Here is a 20,316-nt window from a genome sequence, read left to right as displayed (position 1 = left end):
CATATCAACGCACTTTATTTTTATCTGCTTCCTTCAGCTATTTCTTTTGCACTTGCAAGATTATGACGTTTCGAAAAGTTCTCTAAGAATTGAGGTTACCATAAAGTGTTTGATATTCCTGTTGTATGAAAATGCTGAAGATTGAGAAACAATTTGTACTGTCATAAACAGAATATGAAGCCAATAGTAGCAACAAAAGCGAAGAGTAAACTTACCTTTGCTTCAATAAGTTTTGTGTCTTGATTCTGGAACAGGAATTTGATTTTACTCTTTCCGTCGTCTGATGATCCTTTAAGCTGAGAGAATTTATATCTCCACAGCACTGCCTGTAATAGAGTTATTAATATGCATAATTTAAACCTTTAAGTCTGATAACTAATTTTTTGAATTTTTCATACTGCCCATTAAGCTGTTATTGTTTATTATTACAACTTTTTTGGTTTATTTGACTGGATTATTTTTTTTTTTTTGAGCTTTTAGCCTCATGTTTTTCCAATGGATTTTTAGAATAGATTTTTTTTAATTAAAATAAAGTCTGCTGTGAACATGACTTGAAGAGACTTGGATGTTTTGTTCAATCACATAAATCATACTTCTAAAGTGCATTTTGAAGCTGCTATGCTTTTTTTTTTTTAAAGTTGAAAAATAAGGACTTACAATCATAAAGATGTGAGTTTATGTGCATGACCTTATTAAACAAACTAAATAGCAACACACAGTACCGTTCAGAAGTTTGGGGTCGGTACGATTTTCGAAATGTTTTTGAACGTTTTTATGCTCACCAAGGCTGCATTTATGTGATTAAATTACAGTAAGAACAGTAATATTGTGAAATATTTTTACTGTTTAAAAGAAACGTTTTCTATATGAATATTCCTGTGATCAAAGCTGAATTTTCAGCATCATTACTCCAGTCTTCAAGGAACACTCCACCGTTTTTTGAAATAGGGCTTATTCACCTTCTTTCCTACATTTAGATAGGTGGGCAAATGCATTTTTGTCTCAGTGCATGCATTGTTTTAGTTTGACGGGGTCGGCGCGAGCTTAGCTTAGCTTAATGAATGGAATCCTTTGTTGCCAGCTAGCATGTCCTGAGTAAAAGTGATTTACTTTTTTTAATTTACTCTCCTAAATGATTTATGATTTACTCTCATAAAATCAGCCATGTTCATCGCCATTCATGTACTGTAGGAAAATTCACGCCGGTATGTTGACGGAAGTCGTGGGATTTCATGTGTTGCGTGATATCTCTGCGCCCAAGTAGCAGCGCTTCGCCTGTGCTTCCCCCTAATATAGTCAATATCTGCCTAGGAAATCGCCTAGTGTTAATCTGCATCGCTATTTGTACTCGTTGTGAATACGCAGGCCACAAGAAGTAATTAGGCGTTTGTTTGTTTTTTACATTTTTTTATCACTTTTACTCAGGACATGCTAGCTGGCAACAAAGGATTCCATTCATTAAGCTAAGCTAAGCTATCGCCGACCTTGTCAAACTAAAACAATGCATGCACTGAGACAAAAATGCATTTACCCACCTATCTAAATGTAGGAAAGAAGGTGAATAAGCCCCATTTCAAAAAACGGTGGAGTGTTCCTTTCAGTGTCACATGATCCTTCAGAAATCATTCTAATATGCTGATTTGATGCTCAAGAAACATTTCTTATTATTATATAGAGTGAAAACTTTTAAACAGTAAAATTCTTTAAAAACCCCACAATGGCTTCAAAATGTACATTTGAGGTGTGACCCACACGAAATTCAAAAATAAATATTGATGAAATATTGACATCACAACAGAGCATCTCTATCAATCTGTTTAAAGTTAAAGACTTACTGGTAAGCAACATTTTTAACGTTTATTCTTAACTTAACTTACTTTAAATAACAGACTGGTGTTGTCTAAGAATACGCACACAGTGTGACTGCATCTTGACAGAGTGCTAATATTATCAACAACGACATCAGTAATATACTAGGCAAATGTTTATGTATGTTTACCTAACATACAGTTGACAGCATGTTTCTACAAATGTTTAGTGTGATATAAATACATAGCAACAGAGTAGCTCTAACTAGTGAGATCTTGATGTTAAAATAAATCACCAGTGATCATGTATTTTACTTAAAAGAACTGCAGACTTCAGGTTCCCCCTCTCTCTCACCTTTGACGCGGCATCGAAGCACACGAAGCCCATGCTGAAATCAACGGTGAGTCCCATGAGATGACTGTCCACAATGCAAGCGTATGTTTTACACTGAAACAGGAGATGCTTGGCATTGTTAATCAGACAGGAGGCAGACTGGCACACACAAACATCTCAATCTCGTAAATGTTTCATTAGGATGATAAGTGTCGTGCATAATTATTTTGGGAGAAAAATAAACAATTTTCTTTTTTTTGGCACGAGGCACGGTTAGTTTGGTTTAGTGGGACAAATTGGCAGCGATTTTGTTTGTGCCACCATGTTTTCCATGAATGTGAAATTGTCCTGCTATTGTCTTGCTAGAATATGGGATATAGATTCGCTTCAGTTCTACAGGACTATAAATGCCGTACTTGCATATTATGTAATGTATTTGAAATATACATAATTGGATCCTATACTGTACATGGATCAGGAGACATTTGATACAGTTGAACAGATACAGTATTAAAAGACTTTTCACACTAGTTTAATATTGTTCAACAGTGTATATACATGAATTACAGAAGCTAAATATAATTTCCACTAAATCTCAAATTATTTATTGTAAGATGTCAAGTATTTTGAGATATTTTTGGAAAGAAATTGCTAACAAGGCTAATTTTACAGATATAATTTTATATCCACATAATTAAATGATACTTTCACACAATGGTTCTTATCGTTAACTAAAAATAAAACATTTCTGTTCATTTAAATACAGCTTAAATACAACAAAATATAAATATTAGCTGAAAAACGTAAACTAAACGAAAATCAGAAAAAAAAAGAAAAAGAAAAAAAATTAACTAAAATTAACATTTAGTGTTTTACACTTTTAACACTGCATAATTTTGACACAATTACAGATTAACTGGAAATGATGCCAAATAACAATATGTTGTTCATAAGTGTTATTTTTTCTTCATACATTATGCCTTAATTCAAACTTTTTACTTACAAAAAAAAAAAAAACTGTATATTTTAATGTGCATCATTTTCACACATTAAAAAGTTTGTTTTAGACATTGTTTAGATCATAATAGTTTTCAAAAATGTTATTCATATTTCTAGGAAGGATTTTCATATTTGCGTGTGAAAGTTGACCTTCATAAATCAAAAAGGGAAAAGTTGACATCTGTTTTGATAGAAAACAACAGCTAGGATATAAAAGTGCCAGTAGCTGTGGAAACACTCATTCAGCAGGTTAAAAACCCAGATTATATTAATGTCTGCAAACAAAACTGTTGAACAATGTGTTTCAACAAGTACTGATTAGCAAATCACACTTAATCTGTCTTTGGCAAGGCCTCAATCACTCAGAGTTTGCGTTGTTCAGATGGCGGCCAACATTGTCTGGCAGGTGCAGTTTAATTGGCCTCGATCTGATCTCAGCTCTGTCTGTTTACCGCGCCAAGAAGATAGAGACGTAACTTCACCACTGAAATTGCCCTTTAGTCTGCCTGACCAAAATGCAATTAAGTTTAGATTGCGCTACCTTTCGCAAACTCGTGTTTGGAAGGTTCAGTACCTGTATTCGCTCCACTTCGAAGAACGTGGCCATCTGAAAGGCTTTCTCCCACAGAAGCAGCTCACATTCCAGCTCCACGCTGAAGAAGATGTCCTCTCCAGAGTCCGTCTGGACGCTGAAGCAGTGCTTTCGTTTGTCCACCAGCTCACTGTCCTAAAATAAGGAATTTGGTTAGATAACATGATACATTTTGACATGAAAGAGATTTCAAATAGTGAATATAAAACGCATGAATGTAAATCTAGGTTAGGTTATACATTCATGCGTTTTATATTCACTATACAATAAAATATAAATATTAGCTGAAAAACTTAAACTAAACAAAAATCAGAAATGTTGCCTTTGCAATAGACTGAAACAAGTTTAAGTTGAAGCACTGAACTAAAACTACATTATAAACCTACATATAATTAGCAATATAAAAAAATTAATTAAAAAACAAGGCACATAACAAGATGACAAAAAAATTAATTAAAATTAACATGAAAAAAACAAAGTGTTTTACACTTTTAACACTGCATAATTTTGACACAATTACAGATTAATTGAAAATGATGCCAAATAAAAATATTTTGTTCATAATTGTAGTTTTTTTCTTCATACATTATGCCGTAATTCATGCAAATTTAAGTATTTAACTTTATAATATAAAGTTATAATATTCATTAAAAAAAGTGTGAGATCTAACAAATGTGCAATGCTGTAAATGTAGTTTTTGTTTTGTTGAGTTTTCTATTTGTTCCTAAATAAAAGTATATACATATGTGATGTTAAATGCAAACAATAAGAATAATATTATGCTACTTTTTAAAGCTATTCTGCTTATTTTTGAACTTTCACTAGCATGCAAAAATCTAAACAAAATAAGGAATTTGTAATATAATTAATTTATATATATATATATATATATATATATATATATATATTGTCCCTTGATTTCTTGTCATTGGTGTCAAAACTTGTATTTTGAAAATATAAAAAGTTGAGGAAATGTACATCCAAGGTTACTACTGTCACTGGTGGTGCTACCCTTTTCTCATTTGTGAAATAAAAATAAATAATAGAAATAAAGAACAAAAGCCAAGTTGTGCTGGCACGGCTAGTTTGGTTTACTCTGTTCAAGGACTCTTATTTTGAATTTCATATCAGTCTGTGGCTCTTGTGTTTGGTTCTTGTTTTCATAGATATCATATAAAGGCTAGATGTCTCGTGCGCGCTGCTGGCCAATGGAGGTCGACGTCCGCACGTGGCGGCCATCTTGCCACAGTGCGCTCGCTCACTGTTTAATGGTGCAAATACTTTAAAATAACCATAACTTTCTCAATTTTCTACCGATTTTCAAACGGTTTGGTTTGTTATAAACGTCAGAGATGTAGTTATGAGACTACATTCATACACTGCATACATATGAAAAATTATAACATACATGTTCAAGCATTCTGAATTATAGCCACGTTAATAACGTTTGTAAGAAACCAAACCGTTTGTAAATCCGTCAATATTTCAGCGAGATATGAGGATTTGTGTGCATGTTGATCATTCACCTTAATGCACAGAGCACTGAGACAAGATGGCCGAACGGTGATACCGGAAGTGACTGCGCCATAAGACATCTAGCGTTTATATATGATATCTATGCTTGTTTTCCTTGGTTGTCATCGGCTGTGTCCGAAATGTCCTGATTCACGATTCCCTACATTACTCCACCAATATTGTCCACGCTATATATAGACCACGCTTATGACCGCACATTAACATTGGTCATGATTTGAGCGTTTAGAAACAAAATTCATGAGACAGTTGTTAAATTTAACTGGTAATTTCGAACATGACATTTTTATCGTAAGCTTGGTGAACAGCTTTGGAGAATCTGATGTTTCCCCATTCAAAAAAATAGGAGGTACTAGCATGACTGAAATAGCTGCCCAAGAGGCGTTTCAAAGATGGCCGCCAAGTGAAATGACTTTTTTATTCCTCAATAAATAACCACAGAACAAGAACCTATAGGAGGATGGGACACTGATTTATCACCTATTAAATATCTGATACCCGCACAGTATTCATTTGTAAGGCCGGTGTCAGTTATAATGTGTGAAACTTAAACTTGTACCTTCAGTATCTTGAACATGATCTCGTAGACGGTGAAGCTCTTCTCGGCTCTGGTCCAGTCCCAGGTGGTGACCTGGAGGAGTTTAGATTGCTGTCAGTCTCCAGAAATCACAGACAGTTCATTATTCAGCTCAGTCAGAGAACTCACTGTGTCCCTCTAGGGATGATTCAAATGCTACATGAAATAAACAAAGTCCCGCTCGCCGATGAAAGAGTGAACCCCCCCTGAGATCTCGTGAAGGAGAATGAGTCACGCTGAGCTTCTGCAGTAACCTCTAATACCCAAAGGCCAGTGAAGATGGATCATGATGGAACAGAGAACTCACGAGTGTTTTCTTCAGACTCGAGTGGCTCAGAGCAGAGTTTTCAAATGTCAGAATACCAGTCAAAAACAGAGTGCTCGAGTCAACACACACACACACACACACACATTCTTGTACATCTATCTTTATGAGGACATTCATTGACACAATGCAATCTCTAGCCGCTTACCCTAACCTTACCCATCACAACTAAGTGCCTAACCCGAACCCTTACCCTAAACCGACCCTTAACCTCATTATAACCTTATCCCTAAAACCAAGTCTTGACCCTCAAACAGGCCTTTAAAGGGCTCTCAGAAAGTGAGGACCGGCCAAAATGTCCTCGCTTTACTCTCTTTGTCCTCACTCCAATGGTCAAAAACTCAAACGGGTCCTCACAAAGATAGTTGTACAAGTACACACACACACACACACACATTTCTAGTCTTACTGTGTATGATTCATCAGGGCATGCTATTTCTTGTTTGTCCAAGAAAACAAAGTTTTCTAATAATAAAAAATAATATATACATTTTTTAAATTAATACATTAATTTGAATAATTTAAAGGTATAGTGGAGGATTTTCCCGAATTTTAGAAAAGATCCGCCCTCTCCACTTGAAAAAATGCACATGCGCAACACTCTACCTGCTCCCGAGAGGGAACGCCTATTAAACGTGTGCACGAGAGAGCATGCACGAGCCTAGTGCGTGACTTGTGCCAGGGCTAGCATCGCTAATCATAGCTTACATTAACTTTTACTAGCAGTGATTTTCAATGGATTTCTCCAAATAGCATGCCAAACTTTACCTGTCGAGTAGAAACTTCGCGACTGAGGCATCAGTGGGAAGCCCAACCTGTGCTTTTAGCGCACGCCAGCGTGTGAAATATTATCCCAAAAACACTCTGGTCTTGTTTCTTTCTTCAGAGGCCTTTCTCTTCTTGTCATACAATTCGTAGACACTTTTTCTCTTGCGACCCTCAGACATTTTGAAAAAACCCGGTGAGAACGGGCGAGCTTCAATGAATGGCTGAAACCGTAGCTCACCACACATATACACCTGAAAGTGCGCATGCGCAGAAAGCGAAAACTACCTATAGGGACGAGCACGTACGACGGCCTTACGTAAACATATCACCAGAATGATTGACAACTAGGAGGACCAATAGTCTTGATGATCCACCCGGAAAAAGAAAATCCTCCACTATACCTTTAATAAATAAATGTAAAAGCAATTTACTAAAAAATAATGATAACAATAATAATACTGACCTTTATACTTAATATATTTCTGGTGTTGAAGTTATGCATGATAAATGCTTGTTTTTTGAATAAAATAAATATATATTTTTTAATAATTAACAATTTGGATAAATATAATTAATTTCATAAATAAATGTAATAATAAACCTTTTTTGTTTCTTTTCGCATGTTTCTGATCTTGTTTATTCAACAATGTAACTGCCAATAATATAAAATTATGAAATGCCTTTCAGCCTCTTACAATCTAATGACATTTAGAGACACTTTTCACAATCCACTAAATTCCCAGTTGCTAATATCAAGTCAATTTTTCTGTCAAGTCATTTCGTCTGCTTGAATGTCCTGTGTTACTCAGAAATGTGTCAGATTATGGAAACAATAAGTTCTGAACACTGTTTATTTCATGCTGGAGGTCAACGAACATGCAAAACCATCTTAACCAAAATTAGCTTTGTGCACCTGAACTTTCTACCCAAACCTTCCTCAAAGGCATCGTGTCAAGTGTTTATTGCCCTGAGCGGAGAACATCTGAACAAGCTGAAATAACCTGAGAGACTCTTTGTACAAACTGCTGAGGGTTGTAAGTTCTCTCCAATGTAATTTTGCATCTGCGCATCCCAAAATAGGTTTCCACGTCCAAACTTTTGATCTTCCTCCCACTCCACCTTCAAATTACGGTTACTGGCAGATTGGATGAAGCTCTTTGATGTCTCGATCTCGTCAGGATAAATTAATTAAGTGGCAACATCCACAAGCAACAACTACAATTCCTCATTTCATCAGGACCGAACCATCTGATGTGAAATACAGGGGGAGTCCAGTGTTATCTCCATATTTACCTTTAATGAGACACTTCTCAGATTATCATTCATGTTTTAGTCCAAATTATGTCCCAGAATTATGATGAAGGCGTTTAAATTAATTGCTGATTGTGTACGGAGATTTGGCTTTATTGAACGGAGGTGTTAGAGCATCAGGTTAGCTGATTTAGCCTGCGGCTCAACAGAATAATGGATTTCATAAAGTCGATAATAACTGAAGTAGCAGCAAATAATGTGGACGCTAACTGCTCAGTGAAAACGGGCAATTCTTTAAAGAAATAGTTCCTCTGAGCTGTTCATCTTTCATTATGTACATCCTAATTTCATCCCACGTTATTATTTGTATAATATTATTGCATTCATTCATATTTTAAAAGAGTTTACATTTTTCAGTTTTCATATTAATTTCAGTTTCAGTAATTTTGTTATGCGCTTCTCTCATTTGTCTCTCATCTTATATATATATATATACACTCACCTAAAGGATTATTAGGAACACCATACTAATACTGTGTTTGACCCCCTTTCGCCTTCAGAACTGCCTTAATTCTACGTGGCATTGATTCAACAAGGTGCTGAAAGCATTCTTTAGAAATGTTGGTCCATATTGATAGGATAGCATCTTGCAGTTGATGGAGATTTGTGGGATGCACATCCAGGGCACGAAGCTCCCGTTCCACCACATCCCAAAGATGCTCTATTGGGTTGAGATCTGGTGACTGTGGGGGCCATTTTAGTACAGTGAACTCATTGTCATGTTCAAGAAACCAATTTGAAATGATTCGAGCTTTGTGACATGGTGCATTATCCTGCTGGAAGTAGCCATCAGAGGATGGGTACATGGTGGTCATAAAGGGATGGACATGGTCAGAAACAATGCTCAGGTAGGCCGTGGCATTTAAACGATGCCCAATTGGCACTAAGGGGCCTAAAGTGTGCCAAGAAAACATCCCCCACACCATTACACCACCACCACCAGCCTGCACAGTGGTAACAAGGCATGATGGATCCATGTTCTCATTCTGTTTATGCCAAATTCTGACTCTACCATCTGAATGTCTCAACAGAAATCGAGACTCATCAGACCAGGCAACATTTTTCCAGTCTTCAACTGTCTAATTTTGATGAGCTCGTGCAAATTGTAGCCTCTTTTTCCTATTTGTAGTGGAGATGAGTGGTACCCGGTGGGGTCTTCTGCTGTTGTAGCCCATCCGCCTCAAGGTTGTGCGTGTTGTGGCTTCACAAATGCTTTGCTGCATACCTCGGTTGTAACGAGTGGTTATTTCAGTCAAAGTTGCTCTTCTATCAGCTTGAATCAGTCGGCCCATTCTCCTCTGACCTCTAGCATCAACAAGGCATTTTCGCCCACAGGACTGCCGCATACTGGATGTTTTTCCCTTTTCACACCATTCTTTGTAAACCCTAGAAATGGTTGTGCGTGAAAATCCCAGTAACTGAGCAGATTGTGAAATACTCAGAACGGCCCGTCTGGCACCAACAACCATGCCACGCTCAAAATTGCTTAAATCACCTTTCTTTCCCATTCTGACATTCAGTTTGGAGTTCAGGAGATTGTCTTGACCAGGACCACACCCCTAAATGCATTTAAGCAACTGCCATGTGATTGGTTGATTAGATAATTGCATTAATGAGAAACTGAATCCTTTAGGTGAGTGTATATATAGCATTTCAGTTGTAGTTTTAGTAATTTTAGTACGGTACTTCAAAACTTATTGTATTTCATTTTAAGGCAAAATTTCTAATTTCTGTTAAGTTTTTTATTTGTTTTCCATCGAATATTTTTATTTTATTTTATTTCAGCTTTATTGCAATTAACAAAAAACATTTTTAATAGTTTTAGTTAACAATAACAAGACTGATATGCTGTTCTTTTTTCATTTTTTTTCATGGAATATGAAAGGAGTATTTTTAAAGAAACTTTTCCCCATGCAACAAAAGTTCCCAGTGTTCAGGTTTGCTCCAAAAAGGACAAAAAAAGCTCCATAAAAGAAGCTTTTGTGCTATATTCAAAGTCATGTAATCATTTTGTGAGAATAAAACACAAAAATGTAGGACTATCGTTGCATCCGAAATCAAAACATTTGGTGAAAAGTCCACGGATGACCGACTACTTCTGGTGAGATTCTGAAGTGTGCGTACGATGGACACTTTAATATCCCATGAGGCCACGGGAGAGGATTTATGAATGGCAGTGAAGCGACACAGTCTTCCACAAAAACTAGTAAAGGTTTGAAACGAGGGAGGAAATAATAACAGAATATGCTTTTTTTGGGTCAAGTATTCCTTTAACAATCCTTCAGTGTAATGAACTGCTAAAAACTGAACTCAGGAAAAGTTTCAACAAGAGTCTGATGTGCTTTCATAACTCTTACCATTTTTTTTTCAGCCAATGTTGCCCCAAGTAGAACAAATATTGCGAGCATATGCTAAATATAAAATCATATAAAAGTCAGCGACTGAAACTGAAAGGCTCTTGATGCAGTAAATCATGCAGAAGAACTCACTGGAGGTGCGGAGAATTTGAAGAGAGACGAACCCCTCAAGGCAAGAAACTTTGGTGTGTACATTCGGTCCTGAACAGAATCTTGCTCTTTCTCATCTACCCAGCCCATATATACGATCTAAACGACAGAAAAACACAAAAAGAACGTGTCAAATAGGATACAGAACAACTAAGTCGTTCCAAGTAATAAGTCTGCACAGAATTTACAGGAAGAAACTCCACATTTCTCCTCTTACATTCATCAAATCGAACATTCGTCAAATAATTAAGCCCAATTCAAAGCTTCAAGATCATTTAAAACGTCACAACACTCCTGCATGAGAGGTCATGCACTAAAAGCAAACACTGTGACCAAGTATCTGTCAGTCTGTGTGATGCCACGTCGATTTGAGGAGCAGGACATCAGACGATTGGGAGAATCTCGCTGCCCTTTGAACTCGACTCTTGGCTTTCTGCAGGGTACATGCGTCACAGCGCTCTTGTCAGAAAACATCATCGTGGGGCTTCATTCAAGTGCGGTGATCACTTGAGCCACTCGCTCTCTCAGGGCTTTATCTGGATCTCTGCAGGCTTTCTGACACTCTTTCAGGGTCCAATTCGCACCTTCTCAAGCATTCAGATTCAGTTTCCTTACCTGCTGGTTCACTGGAAAGTTCCTGTTGATCTTCTTCACCTGCAGAACAATTATAAAGATTTCACAGATTAGATTTCTGGAAATGTGTTTAGGTAAAAATACATATTGAAATAAATAAATAAATAAATAAATAAGTAAGCAAGTTTATATATTATATAAAATGTATAGACCTTTAAAAATTGCTTATATATATATATATATATATAAATGTGTATTTAAAGATGATGTGTGCACTATAAGAATTAACAGATTATATTAAAATATATTAAATATATATTTAAAGATATACTGAAATATATAAATAATATATATATATATATATATCATCATCTTTATATATATATATATATATATATACATACATACATACCTTTAAATATATTACATGTATAAAGATGATGTGCGCACAACAAGACAGATTAAATTGTTAAAAAATATATTTACATATCATACAAATATATAAAAATACTGATATATCTAAATAATAAATACATTTATATATATATATATATATATATATATATACACAGCTTTGAATATATTTTATATATTTATAATAATATATTTTAAAATATATACTGAAATTATTCATTTATATTTATATTGAAATAAATATAATAATAAATAAAATAAAAATAAATACATATATTTAAAATGTTCTGTTTAATATCTATATACCTTTAAATATATTTTTATACTTAGCATAAAAAATATTATGTATAATACTTTATACTTAAATATATTTAAATGTGATGTGCACGTTGAAGAGTCAACTATAAGCAGGCCTGTACATTTTTGGGTATGAAAACTGTGGAAAAGCTGTGAGTTCATGGCAGTACTACCCGTTTGTTTTAATGATTTACAGTGCAAATGCTTTTATCCACTTACAGATAAGGAACATTGCAAATTTACTGTCTCATAAGTCTACTTAAGAAACACTAAATATAAACGCACTTTAGGGATGAAAATAATCCACAAAACTAAACTGCATGACCCCTTTAATACAGAGGTTTTATGAATCCTTTTAAATCGAAGATCATACGTCACTCCCCTGCAACAACCTCTGCTTCTTGACTGCAAGGAGATTTCCTAGACATCTCAATCATAAATCATAACAAAAGGCCAGCGAAATACGGCAATCTGCTTCACAGATATAAAATAAAGCGCTTTGGTGATCACCGAATGACCTTTACCGTGTCTCAGCTCAATTATTCAAGTAGCCGATAAAAGAACACCATAAATCTTGTGTGTTTCAGACCAACCAAGGTACTAGTGCATCCAGAACCCAGGAGAGAGTCGCTGCTGCTGTGAAGCTTTATTCAACATTAACATTCTTACTAGCTTCATTACCCGCGTAACCCCGGCCAGTCACTGCTGCCTCACAAATGACTCTAATAGTTCCATTTGAATGTGGAATGAGGCTTTATCTTCCTCGCAGAAAACGGACTGAAAGCTCATGCAGATGGTCCCTCTGCAGGATAATCCAAAGTAAACGCTAAAACACAATGTTGTGAGGAGCAAACTGATCATCTTCTTTGAGAGGATTTTTTTGGCAAATGCTAAACACACTCAAAATAAATGAACGCAAGATAGAAAAATGGAGGATTTTTGCACAGGGATGCTCAAAAGTGAGTGATCTGGGCCATGTGGCACACTCTGCGTTCCCTAGTAATTAAGAGTGAAATCCTTCATTGTGCGGGAAATGCCATTTTAAGGCCTTAATCTACTGCAATGAGGGGATTACAACATGACCTGCCTGGAGAAAATGAAAATTTATGACAAATAATTCACCGTCTTCCTGAAGCTCCTCCATCACTGAGCATAAATGTACTATATCGTTGTGTGTTCAGTGTATTCAGGCACAAATTGGTTCGGTACACTCTCCTGCTTGCTCTCCAGAGACACTAAAGCATAATAAAAGCCCTGATGTACAAGCGGAATAGAAGAACGAACTTCATTTCGAACAAAATCTGGCCAAAAAGAAGCTTGTTTTATGTTCGTTTCACTTGCCAAAGTGAATCTTCCAGAAAGTTCGCTCTTGCTGGTGAACACCTTTGAAGTACCATTGGTCGGTGGCGATGATGTAATAGGTAGGCGTGGCTACCTATAATAGCCTATAAGGTTACCTAGAATTTATTTACAGACAAATGTACCATTAGTTTCAACTTTTAAATCAATTGCCAGCACTAGATCATGGTGGTGTTTATCAAAGAAGGTCTAGAGATACACTAGTGGAAAGAGGAAAGGAAACGAGGGGAACAGAATCAAGAAGTGTGGCGAGCCAGATTCAAACTCACACCGCCCGTGTGAGCGCTATGACTCAACACATTAAACCAGGGCAATGTTGCTAATGAAAGCCTTTAAAATGTTCTTATATCGTGCAAAAAGACACAAAAGCAAAAGAAAAATACTAAGACATTTATATTCATGTTAATTTTTCAATTACATTTCTAACTCAATTGATAAAGGGTAGTCTTTGGATATAATATAAATATACTGTATATATACTGTAAATACACACACACTGATTTTCAAAAGTTTCGGGTCAGTAAGAATGTTTATTAATACTTTTATTCAGCAAAGATGACAGTAAAGATTATATAAATATTTAATGTAAAGGTTTTTTCTCTTGAAATTTCTATTCATCAAAGAAAAAAAGTAGGAAATGTTTCTTGAGCTCCAAATCATCACATTAGAATGATTTCTGAAGGATCATGTGACACTGAAGACTGGAGTAATGATGCTGAAAATTCAGCTTTGCATCACAGGAATAAATAACATTTTAAAAACTTAGAAAACAGTTCTTATGAATTTCAATAATATTTCACAATATTACTGTTATTCTTGATGAGACAAAAAAAAAATTTTTTCGAACAGACCCCAAACCTTTGAACGGTAAGATTAAACATTATCAACTTTTCTGAAACTTTTCATTGATTTCTAGGATGAAAAGATTTTCACTTTGATTTCAGTCTTTTGGATATACACTATTCATTGGTCACTCACATTACGCGACACAAGGGAAACTTGCATTTGCAGTTACAATTTAAGCAATCACTGTTTGTATAAGAATTGACTTTTTGGGCCACACTTTTCCCATCCTGAGACCGCGGTGTACTCACGTTGTGCTTGGTGAGGGCAGAAGTGTTAGTAGCTAGTGCTTGCAGCCAGTCGGTGCATTCGTCAGTACTGGGGCACTGAATGACCCCGCTGCACACCCCATCCACAGCAACCACTTGAAACGCATTTTGCCTGAAGAAATAAAAAATACGCACACTCAAGAGACATTCCACAGAATGCAAAAATAGCTAACTAATATCTAATTCTCTAAGTTTAATTCAAAGCAATTTTAAAACCGGACTGATTTGATTCAATCCAATTTAAGAGTTTTCAATTACGTCCCACTTGATGTGCAAAAAGGTCTCATTTCAAATAGCTTAACCTCATCAAAGTTTGCATTTGATATTAAAGGTCTAATGCGGTTCATTTGGGAATGGCTGTGAATTAATATAGCCCTAAAAAACTAATCAGGGAAAATCCTGTGCGACTAGAATCCAAACTGAATTACTAGATGAAAGAAAGAGCAAAATACATCACATCAGGCACTGTAACTCCACAAACCACTGTAACTACTGTTAAAGCCAGAGACAAAGTATAAGCAAACAATACACAGATTTCTTGTGCGGTTCTTGCTCAGCTCACCTGCAAATGTCAGTACCTGGGACGTACTGGGACAGACGCGCGTGCAATAGAGGGATGAGACGAAGATCCACCCATCTCTTCTCCCAGCGCAACCCCGGAGACATCGGCCAAGACGAGCAAGACAATGTGTCCTGCCGCAGATCAGATACTCAGATAAATAATAATAATATTAATAATAATTTGGTGAAATGGTAATACTAATATTTATGGCAGTCTTAATTTCTTTGCTTTCAAACGTTAAACTAAGGCTTTAAGTGGAAAACGGTAGGAAGACCTTAAAGCTTCTCTTTTGCTGACAAAAGATTTATAAAACGATTCACAAACTCAGATAGATAGACAGACAGACAGACATATGTATGTATGTATGGATGGATGTATGGATGGATGTATGGATGTATGTATGGATGTATGGATGCATGTATGTATGTATGTATGTATGTATGCATGTATGGATGTATGGATGGATGTATGGATGGATGGATGGATGGATGTATGGATGGATGTATGGATGGATGTATGGATGTATGTATGGATGGATGGATGGATGGATGGATGGATGTATGGATGGATGTATGGATGGATGTATGGATGTATGGATGGATGTACGTATGTATGTATGGATGTATGTATGGATGTATGGATGTATGTATGTATGTATGTATGTATGTATGTATGTATGGATGGATGTATGTATGTATGGATGTATGTATGTATGGATGGATGGATGGATGGATGGACGGACGGACAGACAGATAGATAGATAGATAGATGAATGATATAAAATGACAAATATCTTAATTTCTTTGCTTTCAAACATTAACCTATATGGGTTTTATTGTAGTGTAATTGTATGGAGATATTAAAGTGTCTCTTTTGTTGATAATCAATTCACAGATGCACATTATCAAACTTGACCCAAACTCAGACAGACAGTCAGACGAGTGTTCAGTGTTTTTAGATGTTCACCGTGTTGTTGGGATGGTAGTTCAGATGCAGGCCACTGTCACACAACGGAGACGAGGTTCCACTGCTCTGGTCACTTGGTATACCTGAAAAAAAAAAATAAACAGGTTATAAAACAACGTTATTTCATTGTAAATTTTACTTTGAAGACTTTGACGCGTGTAAGTTCTGTATTAACCGGTGAATGCTGCGTGTCCAAACACAGACGTACATGAGCAGTCTTCACACAGCGGCAGTTTCAGAAACGCAGGCGTTCTCTTCAGGAAAGACACAGTCAGAGTCACTTCCTCACCTGCGTTTCGCAGAACCTGCACCTGAGGATGGAAAACACACTCGCTTATTCTTTCATTAGAATGGATGTGTCACTCATTGCATTATAATTTGTCAAGCTTTTAAAGGGCGAGTCGAAAATACACACACACTTCTGTTAAAAGATGCATAGTGCTACAGTATATATTACAAATCCTTTCTTTGCTATCTGAAATGAATTATTATGCAAAAAATATTAAACATACCACTTCTTCATGGCGATAACTCCTCACATTAATGCCGTTTATCTAATGACAATACAAGCAAAAGAGTGATGAAGAGCGAGTTATGAATAGATCCAGATATACATTACTGGTTTAAAGTTTGGGTCAGTAAGATTTTTCTTAAAAAGTCTATTATGCTTATCAAGGCTGCATTTATTTGATCAAAAATACAGGAAATAAAATGTCATATTGTTAAATATTATTACAATTTAAAATAACTGTTTTCTATTGTAATATATTTAAAAAATGTATTTATTCCTGTGATGCAAAGCTGAATTTTCAGCATCTTCAGTGTCACATGATCCTTCAGAAATCATTCTAATATGATGATTTGCTGCTCAAGAAACATTTCTGATTATTATCAATGGCGAAAACAGTTGTGCTGCTTCATATTTGTTGTGGAAACCGTGATACATTTTTTTGATGAATAGAAAGTTCAGAAGATCCCAAACATTTGAACAGTAGTGATTTTTAATAATTGAAAATTGCTTATTGCTTTATTTGTTTGACCAAGGACTGTAATAAATCACTGTAAGCATATTCTGATAATTATGAAAATACTATGGCCATTATGAAGAATTCCCACATCTAAAACATGTTCATGATAGATACAGCTTCATGTTCAAAAAAAATACATACATAATTCAAACCGAATATATAATTGAAATAACACTGCTATGAAACGACAACTCCAATTTCCATCAAAAAGAAAGATGCTCCCTAAACATCCGCTGGCTGAAATTCAGTGAATCACATTAAGACATTGTGGGAGTTTTAAAGGGTCCTCTTTTGTGTATTTGTGCATACCTGGAGAATTCCATCCCCGATAAACAGAAGTCCGGAAAGTTCAGCTGCAAACCAAAAGTATAAACCAATAAACAACTTGTTATTTTCGAGTACTAAAGGAGAAGAGTTAATAAACAGCTTACCCTTCTGTTCTTTTGATATTTTAGATATCACAACAGGGATCTTGTGTTCAGCACCACCCTATGAAAAAATCATAACACAAACACTGTCAAAGTCTTGCAAAAACTGTGAGTGAAAGCTGTGAGAATCTGCGCAATCACCTTGATGCTCAATCCAAACCCTCCGATTGTCTGCCGACGGATCGTCACTGTTCTTTCCTGTACAGAATCAAAAGAAACTCGTCACTTTCATGCCACCCCGTGTCTGTATGTTGATGAAGAAAAGTAGTTTACCTTTCATTTCAATTTGGTCCATGAAACTGAGAAGGCACTTAATTATTTTTAATTGACTCCTTTTCATGTTGATTTCCCGAGGGGAAAACGGCACCATGCCAACAATGCCAGTAACTTAATTAAAGGGCAGTGAATACAAAATGATCTGTCTGTTTAAAGCAGTGTAAAACCCGCTGTCTACTGCAGTGACAATGAGAGACGCAGCACACAATGGTCAAAAGATTCTGCTGCAAACGCCTGGGAAAATGTCCTTCTACTTCAGATGAGTGAGTTAAAACGAATGAGAAAACGTTAACAGATTAATTCAAAACAGCAAATTCCTACATGTGTGATGAAACATTCCAGAGCTGAATAATGACTCAAGAAGGCAAAGTCTTTCTTTTCATGCTGCAAGATACCGTGATATCTATCTATCTATCTATCTATCTATCTATCTATCTATCTATCTATCTATCTATCTATCTATCTGTCTATCTGTCTATCTATCTGTCAATCTATCTATCTATCTATCTATCTGTCTATCTATCTGTCTATCTATCTGTCAATCTATCTATCTATCTATCTATCTATCTATCTATCTATCTATCTGTCTATCTATCTGTCAATCTATCTATCTATCTATCTATCTATCTATCTATCTATCTATCTATCTGTCTATCTGTCTGTCTATCTATCTATCTGTCTATCTATCTGTCTGTCTGTCTGTCTGTCTGTCTATCTATCTGTCTGTCTGTCTGTCTATTTATCTATCTATCTATCTATCTGTCTGTCTGTCTATTTATCTCTCTATCTATCTATCTGTCTATTTATCTATCTGTCTGTCTGTCTGTCTGTCTGTCTGTCTATCTATCTGTCTGTCTGTCTGTCTGTCTGTCTATTGATCTATCTATAGACAGATCTATCTGTCTGTCTGTCTGTCTATCTATCTGTCTGTCTGTCTATTTATCTATCTATCTATCTGTCTGTCTATCTGTCTATTTATCTATCTATCTATCTATCTATCTATCTATCTATCTATCTATCTATCTATCTATCTATCTATCTATCTATCTATCTATCTATCTATCTATCTGTCTGTCTGTCTGTCTGTCTGTCTATCTATCTATCCAAATTCTACATATATATCTATACATATGTACACAAACATATTGTAATAATTTTTAATAATTAAAATAATTATTTAAATAATTACAACAATAATTTTTATATTATTTCTATTTTATTTTTAATAATATGCAATAATATACATTTGTATTCATGAATTTGCTTACAGTAATAAATAAAATGTTAATGAAAGACCGTTTTTATGTGGAATTTTTATGTAGTCATAATCTAAAACCTTGCTTATGTATTAGTCAGGTGATTTAGCCCATTTAAATTCCAATTTAAATGATTTTTGACTTGAATAAAAACCAGTTAAGGACGTGTTATAACATTAAGAATATTTTGAGGGTTTCTAACTAAACACTTTCTTACAGTGTCCCTGACATGTAAACGACAACAGAATGTATTGAACAGCTGTTTCGCGTCACTTTTATCATATCTTGTACGCATCTGGTTTACAGTGTGGATAGTTGAACTCACACTCGAGTAGAACGGTTCTCCAGACACACAGATGACGTCTTGCTCTTGAATGGTGAGAATATCTTTGGCCAGGTGCAGACGGATATTGAAAGGCTCCTCGCTACCATCTTGAAGCAAATAAATCCCAGTCTTTGTCTGAAACAGCCAAAGTCACACAAACATCTGTAATCCTCACTTGACAACATGAAGTTAATTAGCCATGAAATTGATTGCATGATAAATAGTGAGGGCTGCTGTTTACAGAGTCACTTTTTGCCAGAGATACAACTGAAAACTCAGAGTCACACTGCTGAATATCAGGGAGAAAAATCATTGCTAGACCATCTGGACTTGGTTATTCATTTATTGAAGATGTTTTGCCTCTCATCCAAGTGGCTTCATCAGTTATCTGATGGAGGATTGAACATCCTCTTCACACCACACAATGTCATAATGACTGATGAAGCTTTTTGAATATGTGACAAAATATCTCCAACAAATGGATAATGAAGTCCAGATGCTCTTGAATACATTGTAACTTGACAGACTGCCTGTCAGAGGCTTAAATGCAGCTTATCGGGTCCATATTTATTCTGCATTTAACACAAGGCCTTTACTTCTGTAGATAAATGCTTGAGAAAAATTACATAAGAGTCATGCAGCTACAGTATAAGGCAATCTAAGCCCTTTAACTTCAAACTGCCTTGCAAGATGCAATTTTGAGCAATGAAACGTTCTTGCCCTACAGTAATCATTTAAAGAAAACAGAGCAAGCTTAAATGGCACCACTTTAACAGTTTTTAAATAACACTTCATTTATGGGGTGTTTCCTCAAGTATTCCCTTTTACCCAGCCGTCCAATCACAGTGGAGGAGGGGCGGGACAAAGAAATAACGCACTGACCAACCACCACATTATGCTTGTACAAGGACAACAAGCACGACAACGGGGGAAAAAAACATTTAAAACAAGAGCCAGAGCAAATAC

General features: G+C 35.7%; 1 protein-coding gene across 2 annotated transcripts in view; it reads right to left on the bottom strand.

Annotated features, from left to right (window-relative positions):
- Nucleotides 1-20,316, bottom strand: part of sntg1 (syntrophin, gamma 1) — a 62,414-nt gene that overhangs the window by 1,711 nt on the left and 40,387 nt on the right. The window contains exons 4-18 of one of the 2 annotated variants that reach the window (XM_084398996.1): nucleotides 19,351-19,485; nucleotides 17,635-17,691; nucleotides 17,497-17,554; nucleotides 17,375-17,418; nucleotides 16,550-16,591; nucleotides 16,213-16,348; nucleotides 16,038-16,120; nucleotides 15,072-15,202; nucleotides 14,492-14,621; nucleotides 11,370-11,408; nucleotides 10,737-10,853; nucleotides 5,826-5,897; nucleotides 3,716-3,868; nucleotides 2,164-2,256; nucleotides 216-326 (exon numbers count right to left, since the gene is read on the bottom strand). In XM_084398996.1, the coding sequence (XP_084255122.1) occupies nucleotides 216-326; nucleotides 2,164-2,256; nucleotides 3,716-3,868; nucleotides 5,826-5,897; nucleotides 10,737-10,853; nucleotides 11,370-11,408; nucleotides 14,492-14,621; nucleotides 15,072-15,202; nucleotides 16,038-16,120; nucleotides 16,213-16,348; nucleotides 16,550-16,591; nucleotides 17,375-17,418; nucleotides 17,497-17,554; nucleotides 17,635-17,691; nucleotides 19,351-19,485 (1,401 nt within the window). The remainder of the gene's footprint in view (nucleotides 1-215; nucleotides 327-2,163; nucleotides 2,257-3,715; nucleotides 3,869-5,825; nucleotides 5,898-10,736; nucleotides 10,854-11,369; nucleotides 11,409-14,491; nucleotides 14,622-15,071; nucleotides 15,203-16,037; nucleotides 16,121-16,212; nucleotides 16,349-16,549; nucleotides 16,592-17,374; nucleotides 17,419-17,496; nucleotides 17,555-17,634; nucleotides 17,692-19,350; nucleotides 19,486-20,316) is intronic. The other variant, XM_084398997.1, reaches the window with a different exon arrangement.

This window comes from Rutilus rutilus (assembly GCF_951802725.1).
Source record: "Rutilus rutilus genome assembly, chromosome: 24".
In the NCBI taxonomy this organism is placed as follows: domain Eukaryota; kingdom Metazoa; phylum Chordata; class Actinopteri; order Cypriniformes; family Leuciscidae; genus Rutilus; species Rutilus rutilus.
Note: the sequence above shows the minus strand (reverse complement) of the source record. Positions and strands in the feature narration are given on the sequence as shown.